Genomic DNA, 14643 nt, shown 5'->3' on the forward strand with positions numbered 1-14643 from the left:
AATATCCATTATAGAATTAATGCAGCTTCACCCCACTTTAACTGGCATGGCTCCATGCAATATTATTAGGGGAAATGTCATTTTATAAGTCTTTAAACTTCAATGCCAAGTAGTGCTGGTGCCTTACCAGACTACAACTCCCAGGATTCCATAGCATTGAATCATGGCAGTCAAAGTGGTGTCACTGCATTAATTAATTACAATTCTGAAGTCCTGTTATATACAGAAATTCTGTCCTTTATATAAAACTAGCTGTGCCCGGCCACGCGTTGCTGTGGCGTTGTCTGGTGGCATTGGTGAGAACTTGTTGAGGTAGTGGTGGTATTGAAGGTCTGTTGTATGGTTGTCTTTATGTTTAGTATGCATTTGGTTGTTTGTGTACTGTGAAAGTGGTGAGGGTAGAGGGGCTCTATGTCCCTGTGTAGTATTGTATAGTATTTATATGTTTTGAGGAAGGGCCTTGAGTCTACACTGCCATATAATCCAGTTAAAATCTGATAATCTGTATCTTATAGCCAGTGTGGAAGAGGCCTGAGGCCTAACTCTGCCTGTCCCCTGGGCTGAGTAGGTTGCTAGGAGACCAAGTGGGCGGAGCTTAGCCTTGTAACTGGCAGCAATTAGATAAAAAACAATTATTCCTCTCCCTTTAATTAGGAATTTGTTTTTCTTTTCTTTTTGTTTTATCAACCTAGAGGCGTGGATGATTGGTTGTGTTGTCAAATTTTGAGGTTGGGGGGCCTATAGTTTTGTTGTTTTGTTGGTCGCCGGGATACCATCACTCTTTTATATATATAGAAGATAGCAAAAATTAAAGCTTGCTTTTTATTTTTCAAAATAATTTCAATCCACGAATGGTTAAATCCTTGGATACAGACTCCATGGGTATGAAAGACCAACTGTATACATTTAAAATTATTTCTACAGTTGGTAAAAGTACTGAAATAGTTGCCAGAATGCGTGTTTTAAATGCCTGCTGTTTGATAAATGGTTGCAGGTCAGGATAGACTGGGTATGATTGGCATTGCTTTTATGTCTGCTCCAGTGGAAGCTGAGTGTAGCAGGTAACTAGCAGTGAAAGAAGCACATTTTCAGAAGCCTTGAACCATTCCCCTGACCCTTGACTGTACACACTTGGCTTCTCCAGCCATTTTTCTCCATTATTGACTTCAGTAGCAGAAAATAAATGAGCCGGGAATGGAGAAAGTGACAGAAAGGGAGGTCCACACGGATCAGTCAGGTGCAGGACAATGAGCCTGCAGACCAAAGAGAGGCCTGGGAATACAATCCCTAATACATGGTGCTTTAAGATCATGTAAAAGCAAGTGTCAGCTGAACAATGGTCTGAATCGGAGGCTGACTGGAAGGCCCCCTGAGGCTCCTCAAAGAAATGCTGGAGAAGAATTGGCTGTTGTCACCATCTTAAGTACATTCCCCTATGAGTGAGACAAATTGAACTCAGTGGGAGTTACTAGGAAATAAATGTGCATAGGCTTCTGCTGCAAGGAAACATTCCTTTTAATAGAACCAAAACAGGAGCACTGAAAAATAAGAGAGTGAGGCATCTTTGTGCTATAGGAAAATTGAGATTGGCAGAACTAAAAAACATCCAAATCTAAAGGAGTTTTTGGAGGGGAGAGCTTTGGGGGATAGTGCCATGAGACCCCTCCCCAAAATAAAGAGAATTATAATAGAATATAGCAGAGAGGACTTAACTGCAAAAAGTAAAAAAAAAAAAAATCCCACAAGGACATGTACCACAAGGGGCCGAGCTGTGGCGCAGGCTGGTGAGCAGCCTACTGCAATAAATCACTCTGACCATGAGGTTATGAGTTCGAGGCCAGCCCATGGCAGAGTGAGCACCCGTCAATTAAAAATAAAAATAGCCCCTGCTCGTTGCTGACCTAGCAACCTGAAAGATAGTTGCATCTATCAAGTAGGAGATAAGGTACCACTTATAAAAAGTGGGGAGGCAAATTTAACTAATTTACAACATTGGAATGAGGAAGTGCGGTCAGAGTGGATGATGAAGCAGCTGCTCCCCCCTGTGGCCAGAATCAAACATCCCCTCAGAAGAAGGTTAAATTGCCTCTGTGTCTGTCTCGGTTCTATGTGTATATGGGCATTGAGTGTTTGCCCTATATGTATATAATGTGAGTCCCCTTTGGGGTGAGAAGGGCGGAATATAAATACTGTAAATAAATAATAAATAAATGTAGCCTTAAGCTGTCATACATCATTTTTTTATCAGGGTGCATCTTTCTCATAATCCTTTGTGAGGATTATGGTTTTTTATGCCACCTACAGCTTCATTCCTATCTTTCTTGGGTCCTTCTCAAGTCTCAGAATCTGGGAATAGATTATTATCACCAATTTATGTTCCTCATTCACATACCCTCAAAGCCCACCTTTGGCTCAGGAATAAATCTCCTCCTTAGCTGCTTTCTTCAAGAAAGGACACAAGAGCAAACTATGCGCATTTACCAGGAGCTTTATGCCTCTGCTTCAAGGTTTAGGTCTTTCTGGGGTAGGTGCCATGATCCATCACAAGTCAACCAAGCTGTGGGTTTCCTACCACAGCATACCTAGGCCTGGCCAGGTGTTAGCCAGCAAGTCAACTTGGCTATGTCACTAATATATGGCCAACGTGGCCATCCCTGATAGCTGGCTAGTTGCTGGTGACATCTTTCTCTCAGCCGAGTTTTGAGTGACACAGACCAGACTGATACCATTTTTTGAAAAGAAGGTTTCTGAGTATGTCAACTGTTTTCTTTCTTTGCTGTTTTTTTTTTCTCTAGGCAGAAGGATAAGCTCTTTCAGACAGGCAGACCTGGTCTCCCGCAGCATTCATTACATCCACACCAGTGAAGCTGAGAAACACTCTGATGCATTCACCTTCTCTGTTTCTGATGGCACACATGAGGTGAACGAACTTCACTATGTTTTTAACAACTGCTTTGACATTTGTTTTGTTTTAATTTTTCCTCCACCGTTGGTCTTTCACCGTCGTGGGTTTGACTTTTGCCAATTTGATTGTTTAGGTTGAATTAATATGATCTCTTCTACGAATCTCTAGGTCCTCCAGTGCAACTATATAGTTGAAGTCAGCCACAGAGGTACACTGGAGGAGCTAAAGATACTCAAGTTTTAGAAAGTATTTTTATTAATGTTTACACTTTTATGAGATTCCTGTGCCTCTAATTCCTGCAAATATGGACAGCTGATTGTATTCCTTTCCCAACACAGGTGAGTCAGAATTTTGACATCACCATTAACTCGATCGATGACTCCTTACCTGTGGTGCTGAGCCCTGGGATGAGAGTTCAAGAAGGAGTGAGGAAAACCATCACTGAATTTGAGATTAAAGCCACAGATGCTGACACAGAGGTAAAAGAAAAAGAGGCATTTCTGTGTTGTGTATGTGTGAAGTGCTACAGTGGGGTTGACAAATATTTTTTCTCTGTATGAGTCTGAATTCTTCAGGCAAACAATGCCAAACGTGGGGCTGATCATCACTCTGAAGCCCTTGTTCAGTCTGGCTTTTATCTTCCTCTGCCTTCTTCACATGATAATAGCAAAGGAGGAGCAAAACCATCCAAAACAAGATGACTCATGAAAGAAAAATATACAGTGCTTCAGTCATGATGAAATCACAGGGTGGAATTTCAATGTAGTGCCAAAGAAGAGGCCCCCGTGATACTACCCAATGTGTCTAATGCTTCCAGGTGGGCCTCTTTCTTCTCCCATGATCTAAGGCAGTGATCTAAGCCTCTAATCACGTCTTGTTTTGAAAAAGCCCTATATGGGTCTAAGAAAGAAAATGCAGTGAAATACTCCATAGTGCTTCCTGAAAGCTTCAAGAGTGCTATTGGCCAATTTGGGATGTGATAAAACACATCTGATCTGATGCGGGCTGCAGATAAGCATGGGTCAAACTTCTGCCTACAGCGAATCAAAAAAGAAATAATTGTCATTATATTCTGAGATTTCACATTGTTTTCGGTTTCTGAAGAAGTAAAGAACAGAGATCGAAGAAGGGTAGACCCAACAGAGTTCATTCCGTGCCTACAGAATGTAATGAGAGAAGTAATAATAATAATAATAATAATAATAATAATAATAATAATAATAATAATAATTTTATTTTTATACCCCCCACCATCTCCCTAGAGGGACTCGGGGTGGCTTACATATATAAAACAAGCATACAATGGTATCAAATACAAAAAACACACAAATAAAATTAAAAGGCATAAAGCAAAATCACAAACATTGTAAGACACATGTTAAAACACAGCAATAAAATCATAAAATGAACTGGGCAAAGTGCACTGAGTGAAACTTGTAAACATGAAGGAAGTTAAGGTACTATGAGATCATGGGGAGAACCTTAAACTGGGGTGTAACTTCCCTTTCAAGCTGCTCTTGAGGTTTTCAGAAATTTGAGTTATGTCTCATTCTATCCTGAATTCTCTTGTTTTCTTCACATGTTCCCTTCTGATCACAGGCCAGATCTCTCACCTTCACCATTGTGCAACCTCCTCGCCATGGTCTGATTGAACGTACCACCGATGGGCACCGTTATCGCCAAATTAATGCCTTCACAATGGAGGATATCTACCAGAACCTAATCAGTTATAGTCATGATGGAAGCAATTCCTTAGAGGATCGTTTTACCTTCACTGTGTCTGATGGAACAAATCCCTTTTTTGTTGTGGAAGAAGATGGTAAAGAGGTAAATGGAGACGCAGTGGTAGCCTATAGATCGCACTCCCATACTAGCCTTTACTTTCAGTAGAAGTTTATGATTTAATGCTTCCCTATGAAGGGTCTTGGTGGCAGACCTTCACTCGCCTACAGGCATTTCCCCAGTTTCAGATGGTTACTTTCCTATAGAACAACACATGGAATGGGGGATAGGTACAAGACCTTGTCACAACCCAAGGCCAAATCTGTTCACACATCTATTAAGATAGATCTTTCTAAAAAGGAAAGTATGCCAAAGCTTTAGTGTTGTCCCTAAATTATTATTACACAAATGTGATAGTATAAGGTGTGGAAATAAATGCTTCATTTCTTTTTTCAGATTGTGACTGCTGCACCCCAGTGGTTCAGAGTGGAAATTCTTCCTGTGGATGATGGGACTCCAAGAATTGTCACAAACCTGGGACTCCAATGGCTGGAGTACATGGATGGCAAGGTGGGCTTTGGCAGTTTGTCTTCGTCACTTCATTCTTGATCTCACAACCTCTGAGGATGCCTGCCATAGATGTGGGCGAAACATCAGGAGAGAATACTTCTGAAACATGGCCATACAGCCCGGAAAACATACAACAACCCTGTGATCCCAGCCATGAAAGCCTTCGATAGCACACTTCATTCTTATTTGTGATGTCCACTAAAAGTAGAAAGAAATTACTGGCTAAAGAGCAAATTATGAATGAAGAAGAAACAATGAAATTAGTGGAAGGCAAATCATATCTAGCAGGAGAATTGAAGAGATCTTCTTCCAGTCACCTACCAAGTAGTAATTAAGTCACTTGGCAGCACTGAGCAGATTTGCCATCTGCTCTGAAACTGCTTGTTGTGTATCTTCAAGTCATTTCCAGGTCATGGTGACTTTAAAGTGAACCTATTGCTGGTTTCCCCATAAACTTTGTTCAGTTTTTCTCTGAGGCTGAGACACCTATCACTCAGTGGATTTCCATGGGTGAGTGGGGATTTGTTCTGTTCACACAACTACATCATATCAGCTTTTGATGATACTTGTAGGAGTGGTCATATGGTAGGGATAAGCATCGTACAGGCCTCCAAATGTTGATAGACTTCAATATCCATCGGTTCCAGCTACATGGTTCAATAATGAGGAATGTTACCAGTTGCAACCAACACTTGGAGGCTCAAAGTTACCCATTTCTGTTACATGGGACATGAGGTATACTAAAGGGAGGCATTTGATTCCTTCTACTATTATATCTGTTCCATTTTGTAGCAGATCCCAGGCAGGTAACGTCGGACCCCAGACGTGCCAAAATTGCCAATATCTTTTATAGCAAACTGTCCTGTTGCACTTTAAAATTCACCACAACATCTCTGATCCTTTTAAATTATAGACCTGAGTCAATATTCATGGGATTCATGCTTCTGGTGGTGGAGCAGGTCATGTCTTCATGATATCTGTAAATACTTTCCCAGTAGCTTTGGTGCATAACACACCTGGTTCACCAGGTCTCCTGAGGCATAACATTTATAAACCTTGCAGTGTGGTAATAACTGGAGAATGCTGGACCTGAAGCTAGACTGTGCTCAACAAAAAGCATAGTGGTTCCAGGCAGGATGATGGATGGAGTAGACCTCTGATGCTTGTTACAGTGGCAGCTGTGGCTGAGCTAAGCCATCGATCTTTAAGTGTATCTCTGTGGTCTCTGATAGCATTACTCCCTCCCTTTCTTGCTCTATAGACCAGCGTATTCTTATGTCTTATACTGCTGATATTGGCATTTGCATTCCTGAAATGAGATGCATTCGTTGATTAATTGCTGCAATTAATCAAATCATCCTTCCCTCGCCAGTGGAAAAGTACAGAAATGAAACCAGATTTTCATGCAGAGCTGTAATCTGTGAACAGGTGTTGATAAAGATGCATACACAGACCCATGAACATGGTTGGTCTTTTGAAACGCATGAGTATAAATGACCTTTGGGAAATTTACTAAGAGCATGCAAGAGTTACTCATGGATATAAATGACCTTTGGGACATTTACTAAGCGCTTGCAAGAGTTACTTTTTTGTACTGTGATTCCCAGAATCGCCCAATCGGTATGGGAATTGTACACCAAAAATTAGACTCAAAGTTTTAGTCCAGAAAACGAACTTTTCAAACCTATGCATTTATCAAGTTCACTTTTGGACAGTGACAATTGGTGGCTTCTGTGTCAATGAAGCAGTGGTTTAGCTCAGGACTTTAGTTGGAACAGGTTATCCAAGATGCTGAATCTGCACCAGATAATAGATTCAGCAGTTTGGATAGTTACATTAAAGTTCATTCTAAAACCCAAGGCATACCTTTGTCAGACTTATTTATGTATGTACAGTAGAGACTCACTTATCCAACACTTGCTTATCCAATGTTCTGGATTATCCAATGCATTTTTGTAGTCAATGTTTTCAATACATCGTGATATTTTGGTGCTAAATTTGTAAATACAGTAATTACTACATAGCATTACTGCGTATTGAACTACTTTTTGTCAAATTTGTTGTATAACATGATGTTTTGGTTCTTCATTTGTAAAATCATAACCTAATTTGATATGTAATAGGCTTTTCCTTAATCCCTCCTTATTATCCAACATATTTGCTTATCCAATGTTCTGCTGGCCCATTTATGTTGGATAAGTGAGACTCTACTGTATTTACTATTTAATTCATTTCTATCCCACTGTCTTTCCAATGATTGGACAAGATGGCTATGTAACAAAGACCAACTAGAAACCATGCTCGAGGGTTTGGTAGGTTCCATCAACAAAGCAATATATCAGAGGTAGCTGTGCTACTAGGCTTAAACTTTCAGACCCCTTCTACACTGCCATATAATTTAATTTATGAATCTGGATTATCTGCTTTGAACTGGATTATGTGGCAGTGTGGCAGCGTAGACTCAAATAATCCAGTTCAAATATGGAACAGGACTGTTGACTTGAAAGGTTGGGTTGCTGACCTGAAGGTTGCCAGTTCGAATCCAACCCAGAGAAAGGGCAGATGAGCTCCTTCTGTCAGCTCTACCTTCATGCGGGGATATGAAAGAAGACTCCCACAAGAATGGTAAAACATCAGACATCCGGGAATCCCCTGGGCAACATCCTTGCAAATGGCCAATTGTCTCATACCAGAAGTGACTTGCAGTTTCTCACGTTGCTCCTGACACACAAAAAAATCCAATTCAAATCAGATAATCTGGATTCAGAAACTGGATTATATGGCAGTGTAGACCCAGCCAAAATCTCAGGTCTTTGTCACACTACATTGTTATAGTGCTATTATTCCACTTTTACTGTCAAGTCAACATCCTATGGAATCTTTCAATTTACAGTTGAGAGAGGGACATTTCAGATTCATAGCCATTGCAAACCCCACACTAACTACAAACCCCAGAATTCCATTGTCACCCCAGTGTGACAATGCTTTTACATCCATAAAGTATCTGCACCAGAGTAATCACTCTTTCATATCTTTACTCTAGCCGAAAAATCTGATCACTAAGAAGGAGTTGTTGACTATGGATCCTGACACAGATGACAAACATTTGGTCTATGAGATAATCATGAAACCAAAACACGGCTATGTGGAAAAGAAGTTGAAGCCAGGAGTACCAGTGGTTACATTCACCCAAGGTAGGCAGCTGAACAACAAACTTGTCCATTTTTTGTACCATACTATGTTACTTAGGTACGTTCCTTTGCTGTTGTTGGAGATTAACATGGGATGGACTTGATAACACTGTGCTTCATTAGGATTTGCTTCATTTATTTCTCCTATATTTTCTTCCCTGTCATCATGACAACAAAGCAGAGGTTTTCAGAAATACACTTTGAGGACTGCACCACTTCCATTGTAACACCCCAAGGCAGCTTGAACACTGGACCAGACAGAGACCAATAATCATATAATATCTTTATTAAAACAATAATAAATTCAGGAAAGAATAAGTGGAAGAGATGAGTAAGCAATAGTCCTTTAAGGAATGGTATGAATTAGTCCAAAGCGTTGAAGAGATATGTCCAATATTATTGTCCAAAGTCCAGAAACCGAAACACGCTCAAAACTGTTGAAAAGTTCTTGAGCGGGGAAAGCAACAAGGAAGCAGGAGTAAATAACAAAGTCCAAAGTCACTGGAAAGTCTTGGATTACAAGGTAGGCAAAACGATGAGGGTAAAAGCAATCTGGATTCAGGAACAAGGCAAGGACGTGAATTCACTCCGGATTAACAACGGGAGTCACGGCTCGGCTTGGCCGCCAGGAAACAGGAAACTCGGCTTGGAGAAAATCAAGGAACTGGAAACGATGAAGTCGCTACGTTGACACCACAAGAAGTTCACAGTGCAAGACACTTTTATAGAAGTTAGATCTAATAACAGCGAAGGCAACCGAACTCCCCAAATGTTCCCAAAGCAATCTGCTATCCAGTATCCCCTTTAAATGCCAATCATTGACTCCTGCGAAGCTGCTGTGTCTGGGATCTTTGTTGCTGGAAAAATTGTCTTCTGTTAAAGGATACATTCCCTGGGGAGCTTGAAACATCTGGTTCTTCCACGGGAGTAGTGTTATCAGTATCTCGCCCAGTTAAGGAAGCCTCGGAGCTATTCACAGCTGGGGTCTGTAATTGGAAGGAACTTGAAGTAGAACTGGGTGAAAAGTCAGAATACGCTTCATCCTGGTCAAAGTTCATTTCTGAACCAGGTTCAGAACCCAAAGGTGGCTGGGATATAACATCCATACTCCTAGCCAACAGGGCATTGTATATAATCCCAAAAAGTAACCTACCTACTCAGATTTTGCCACAAACCAGTCCATATTGGCAATTTTATTTCCAACCTATTTTAATGGTCCTTAATATAGATTTTTTTTTGTAGTCACCTCATATTAAGTTAATATTTTCACTATATTATCATTTCTGGGTCATTCCTTTCCTGTTGAAACCCTGTCAGTATAGATGCCATTCTAGGTTCTTTTGCATTGTTGTGGATTACTTTGCATATCTTCATTCTCACAGGCTGTGCTTTCATGGAATCATTTTCAAGCAACCTCAATTGGGTTGTTTCATCATTCTGTTTGTTTGTGTAAGGTATTGCCTTAATTATAAACCAAATCCCAAACCTAGGAGAGCATGTGCTTAGGACTTAAGTGGATACAAAAAATGGATTAAATTAACTGAATGATATCTTCCCAACAGAGGATGTGAATTTGGGGTTAATCCAGTATGTGTTACATGAGGAGAGAACGCAAGAGACAGAAGACAGTTTTCAGTTTCTGGTAAAGGACAGCAAACCCAGCATTGTCACCGACAATACCTTCCATATCCAATGGTCTCTTATCAGCTTTCAGCACATGAGGTAAACAGCGCTTCCCAGTAGTGTTCTTCCTTGAACATAATCTAAATTAATGATATTGCCCTTCAGAGTGATAAAAGCCCTAACAAATTGCCTGTCACTTTTGGGATGTTTCCACCATTGGCTGAGCTCTTGCCGTTAGGATGTTTTTGAATGTTTACAACCAGTGAGAGGCTGGAATGGTTTACAGATTGTTCTTTTAGCTCTTTGTACATGGCTGTGGGTGTTATTTTAATACAAAAAAGTAATCTATACATATTATCAATAAATACATAGGAGGAAAATTGGAAAGTCACTTGGATCAGGAGCATAACCTGTCGGAGTGTGCTTTGCTTTATGCTATTCTCAAAAAGCAGGAATAGATGTGAAGTTGCTAAAACAGGCATGGGCAAACTTTGGCCCTCCAGGTGTTTTGGACTCCAACTACCACAATTCCTAACAGCCGCAGGCTGTTAGGAATTGTGGGAGTTGGAGTCCAAAACACCTGAAGGGCCAAAGTTTGCCCATGCCTATGCTAGAAGGACACAGGACTCAGAAGGTGAACTGCATGAAGTCAAAGCAAATTAGGAGACAACTCTCCATGTGCTGATATATGGTCACTACCTTTATTTTTCAAAGTTCAACATATTTGTTTGTAAAAATGTAACACTCAGAATCCCACAGCATGGAGTCATGGCAATTAAAGTGATGTCAAACTGCAAGAATTCTACAATGTAGATGCAGTTATTGACTGAGATTATTTCTTACAATTGATGTTATGTTCAGATAACCCTCGAAAACTTTAGTTTATTTTCAACACACGTAAACATGCATATAGACTTGCACACATAACTCACATAAGGTTGCAGTGCCAACAAGTACCGTTATTTAATTTTTGTCAGATTGAATTTTATAACTGTGTTTTGCTTTTCTGGAATTGAATTAAGCCAGTTTAACTGAATTGAATTGCATCTAATGAAGACAGATTACCTTCTTGACTAAATGAGAAGAAGAGTGATGCATCAAGGTTGTTTGAATTGATATAAATTGCAGTTCTAAATCTAAATTTGTTCATCGTGGAAATAATCGACTACAAATGTATCAAGGCAAGCCAATGGAATCAGTTCACAATTCAATATGTGCAATCTAGAGTACTCCTTTCCTTTAAAAACAGCCTATGAAATGGATAGGATTGCCAGTAGATGACTTGACACACACACATACCCATGTATGCCCTCACATACAAGGGTTCAACAAGTAAACATTTATAATACATGCTCTGTCTCTGTCTCTTTCCAGCTACAATGTCAGTGAAAAGGTTGGCTCCATTAGTATCACCGTGAAGAGGACAGGTAACCTCAAACAATATGCAATTGTTCTGTGCCGCACTGAGCAGGGAACTGCCACCTCTAGTTCAAGTCTTCAGCCAGGAGACCAGGACTATGTTGAGTATGCAGGCCAGGTGAGTTCAAGAAATATACTCTATAGCAGTGCTTCTCAACCCGAGGGTCCCCAGGTGTTTTGGCCTACAACTCCCAGAAATCCCAGCCAGTTTACCAGCTGTTAGGATTTCTGGGAGTTCAAGGCCAAAACATCTGTGGACCCACAGGTTGAGAACCACTGTTCTATAGGTTAGAAAAGCCTACCGAGTGGTTTGCTGTTTTGTCAAAAACTTCATGGGAAAAACCTCTCCTCATACAGCTGCAGGAAAAGATGCTGAGGCAAGAAGTGAAGCTTAAGAATGGCAGCTTAGATATCACTGGCTGACACACATTTTGGTGCCTCGAATGTTAGTCCTGTTTCTGGCTACGATTGACCTGCTGATTCCAAAAATGGCACCAGTTTTCTCCTATCAGCTCTAGTTTTTGAGATACAGAACATATAGCAAATACAGGTCGCCATTTGGTCATCCATAACAGCCATCTCTAAGAAACTAAAGTTTTCTTTCCCTTGCACCTGAAAAGGCACACATAATGACTGGAGTTCAGTGACATGGGTTTCATTCTCAGACCACGAGACGGTTAGGTCATTCTGCAAAAGTCCCTGGTGTCTGAGTAGTTTGCATTAAATAAGGGGTCTCCAGACTAAGGCCTGAGCCTCCGGCGGTGCAGTGTGTTAAAGCACTGAGCTTAGAAAATTGTTCGGGAAAGAATTTGGAAAAGTAAGAATAAAAATGTTGAGCAGGGGATCTGGAAGGGAATCCAGAGAGAGGAGGGAGGGTCGAGGGAAATCAGGGTTTTATATATTCCCCTCATCTCCCTTCTTTTTTTTTTTTTTTTTTCCTTCCTCCAATTATTGTTTGTCCGTTATTATTTTACTTTGTTCTCTTTGTATTATTCTACTCTGTAATCACATGCGACTCTCCTCTTTTATTGTATCACTATAACTATAAATAAAATCAGTTAAAAAAATAATAAAAAAAAAGCACTGAGCTGCTGAACTTGCAGACCGAAAGGTCACAGGTTCGAATCCGGGGAGCAGAGTGAGCGCTCACTGTTAGCTCCAGCTTCTGCCAAGCTAGCAGTTCGTAAACATGCAAATGTGAGTAGATCAATAGGTACTGCTCTGGTGGGAAGGTAATGGCGCTCCATGCAGTCATGCTGGCCACATGACCTTGGAGGTGTCTACAGACAACGCCGGCTCTTTGGCTTAGAAATGGAGTTGAGCACCAACCCCCAGAGTCGGACACGACTGGACTTAACGTCAGGGAAAACCTTTACCTTTTAAATTAAGGCCCACAGGCCAGATGCAGCCCTCCAAGATCATTTACACAGCCCATGCCCTAAACTTTAGATTTAGGATCACCTAAGCCTGAAACGACATGAAGGCACACAACAACAATCCTAATTAACTATCTCATCAGCTAAAAACAGTCCCACATTTCCCATGGAAACACTAGTAAGTTTATGTTGGTTAAAATTGTTCTTCATTTTAAATATTGCATTGCTCTTTCAATTTTCACACTAAAAATAAGATATGTGCAATTTGCATAGGAATTTGTTCATGTTTTTAAACATTATACTTTAATCCAGCCTCCCAACAGTCTGAGAGACCGTGAACCGGCCCTCTGCTTAAAACTTTTGATGACCTCTGCCTTAAATCAAGGGCAGGGAGATCTATTACATTGGGAAAGGGAATCAGGCATCACAATGAGGCTGAAAAGGGGTTAAATTGAGCTAGATGTGGAAAAGCTTTGGCATTATTAGGTTTGTATTGAGTGTGTGTTTGGTTGAGAGATTTTGCTTCTGTAGTACATTGGCCACAATCACCATTCCAAAACAGTATCTCACAGCCCTAGAGTTGTTGATGTGTTGCCTTCAGGTCAGAAGGTGGCATTTCTAGAGAAGCTTGGCTGCAAAAGGCCCTTATTATACTGTGTGTGTTGTTAGTGTACAAACCTGCTGATCCTCGCCTTCAATACCATCACACAGGTGCAGTTTGATGAACGTGAGGACACAAAATCCTGTACCATCATTATCAATGATGACAATGTATTTGAGAACACAGAGAGCTTCATTGTGGAACTTAGCATGCCAGCCTATGCCTTGTTGGGGAGCATCACTGAGGCCAAAGTCTTCATCGATGATGAGGAAGATGAGCCTACTCTTCAGTTTGATAAGAAGGTCTACCATATCAGCGAGAGTGCCGGCATCTTGGCTGCTCCCATTGAAAGAAAAGGTGGGTTGCATTAAAGCAGAGGAAAGAATCAATGTAGCCACAAGCATCCTACTAACAGCCCTGGGCCACAAAATTGTCAGCAACAGTAGCGTCACCCAGAAGCATCCAAGGGATGTGACTGTTTTAACACAATCAGGATCCTCCTCCACCTTTTGAGGGACCTCATATTGACATTTAGAGATGGAAAGGACCACAAGGGCCATCTAATCCAACCCATCTAATACACATTCCTATGAGATGCCTCTCCAAAATGAGGCTGTTGTTTATACTTCCATTAAAACTGACTATAGATCTACCCTCAAGTGCTTAGAGATTCCTAGAAAGAACTTATTAATCAAACCCACACATAATCAAATTTGCACAAGTTAAATTCATGTACAGTAGAGTCTCACTTATCCAAGCTAAATGGGCCGGCAGAAGCTTGGATAAGCGAATATCTTGGATAATAAGGAGGGATGAAAGAAAAGCCTATTAAACATCAAATTAGGTTATGATTTTACAAATTAAGCACCAAAACATCATGTTATACAACAAATTTGATAGAAAAAGTAGTTCAATACGCAGTAATGTTATGTTGTAATTACTGTATTTACGAATTTAGCACCAAAATATCACGCCATATTGAAAACATTGACTACAAAAATGGCTTGGATAATCCAGAAGCTTGGATAAGCGAGACTCTACTGTATATGGAAGTCAGACTGTAATGGCATGTATCAATGCTTTAACGGTCTGCCCAAGGCTTAGAAACATTACATATTTGAACTATAATTTCCGTAATCCCTTGACCAGCATGGTCAGAGGACTATGGAATTACATTCCGAAAAGTAGCTTGTCTCAGTCCTGGGTTAAAGCCCTCAGTACAAAGTGGAATAAAAA

General features: G+C 40.6%; 1 protein-coding gene across 1 annotated transcript in view; it reads left to right on the forward strand.

Moving 5' to 3' along the window:
* The window catches only part of fras1 (Fraser extracellular matrix complex subunit 1), a 386797-nt gene that overhangs the window by 339485 nt on the left and 32669 nt on the right, over nt 1-14643 (forward strand). Inside the window, exons 47-54 of the mRNA XM_062981362.1 lie at nt 2796-2920; nt 3244-3384; nt 4505-4732; nt 5084-5197; nt 8241-8391; nt 9951-10110; nt 11386-11548; nt 13518-13764. Coding sequence (XP_062837432.1) covers nt 2796-2920; nt 3244-3384; nt 4505-4732; nt 5084-5197; nt 8241-8391; nt 9951-10110; nt 11386-11548; nt 13518-13764 — 1329 coding nt within the window. The remainder of the gene's footprint in view (nt 1-2795; nt 2921-3243; nt 3385-4504; nt 4733-5083; nt 5198-8240; nt 8392-9950; nt 10111-11385; nt 11549-13517; nt 13765-14643) is intronic.

Source organism: Anolis carolinensis, chromosome 5 (genome assembly GCF_035594765.1).
Source record: "Anolis carolinensis isolate JA03-04 chromosome 5, rAnoCar3.1.pri, whole genome shotgun sequence".
Taxonomy (NCBI): domain Eukaryota; kingdom Metazoa; phylum Chordata; class Lepidosauria; order Squamata; family Dactyloidae; genus Anolis; species Anolis carolinensis.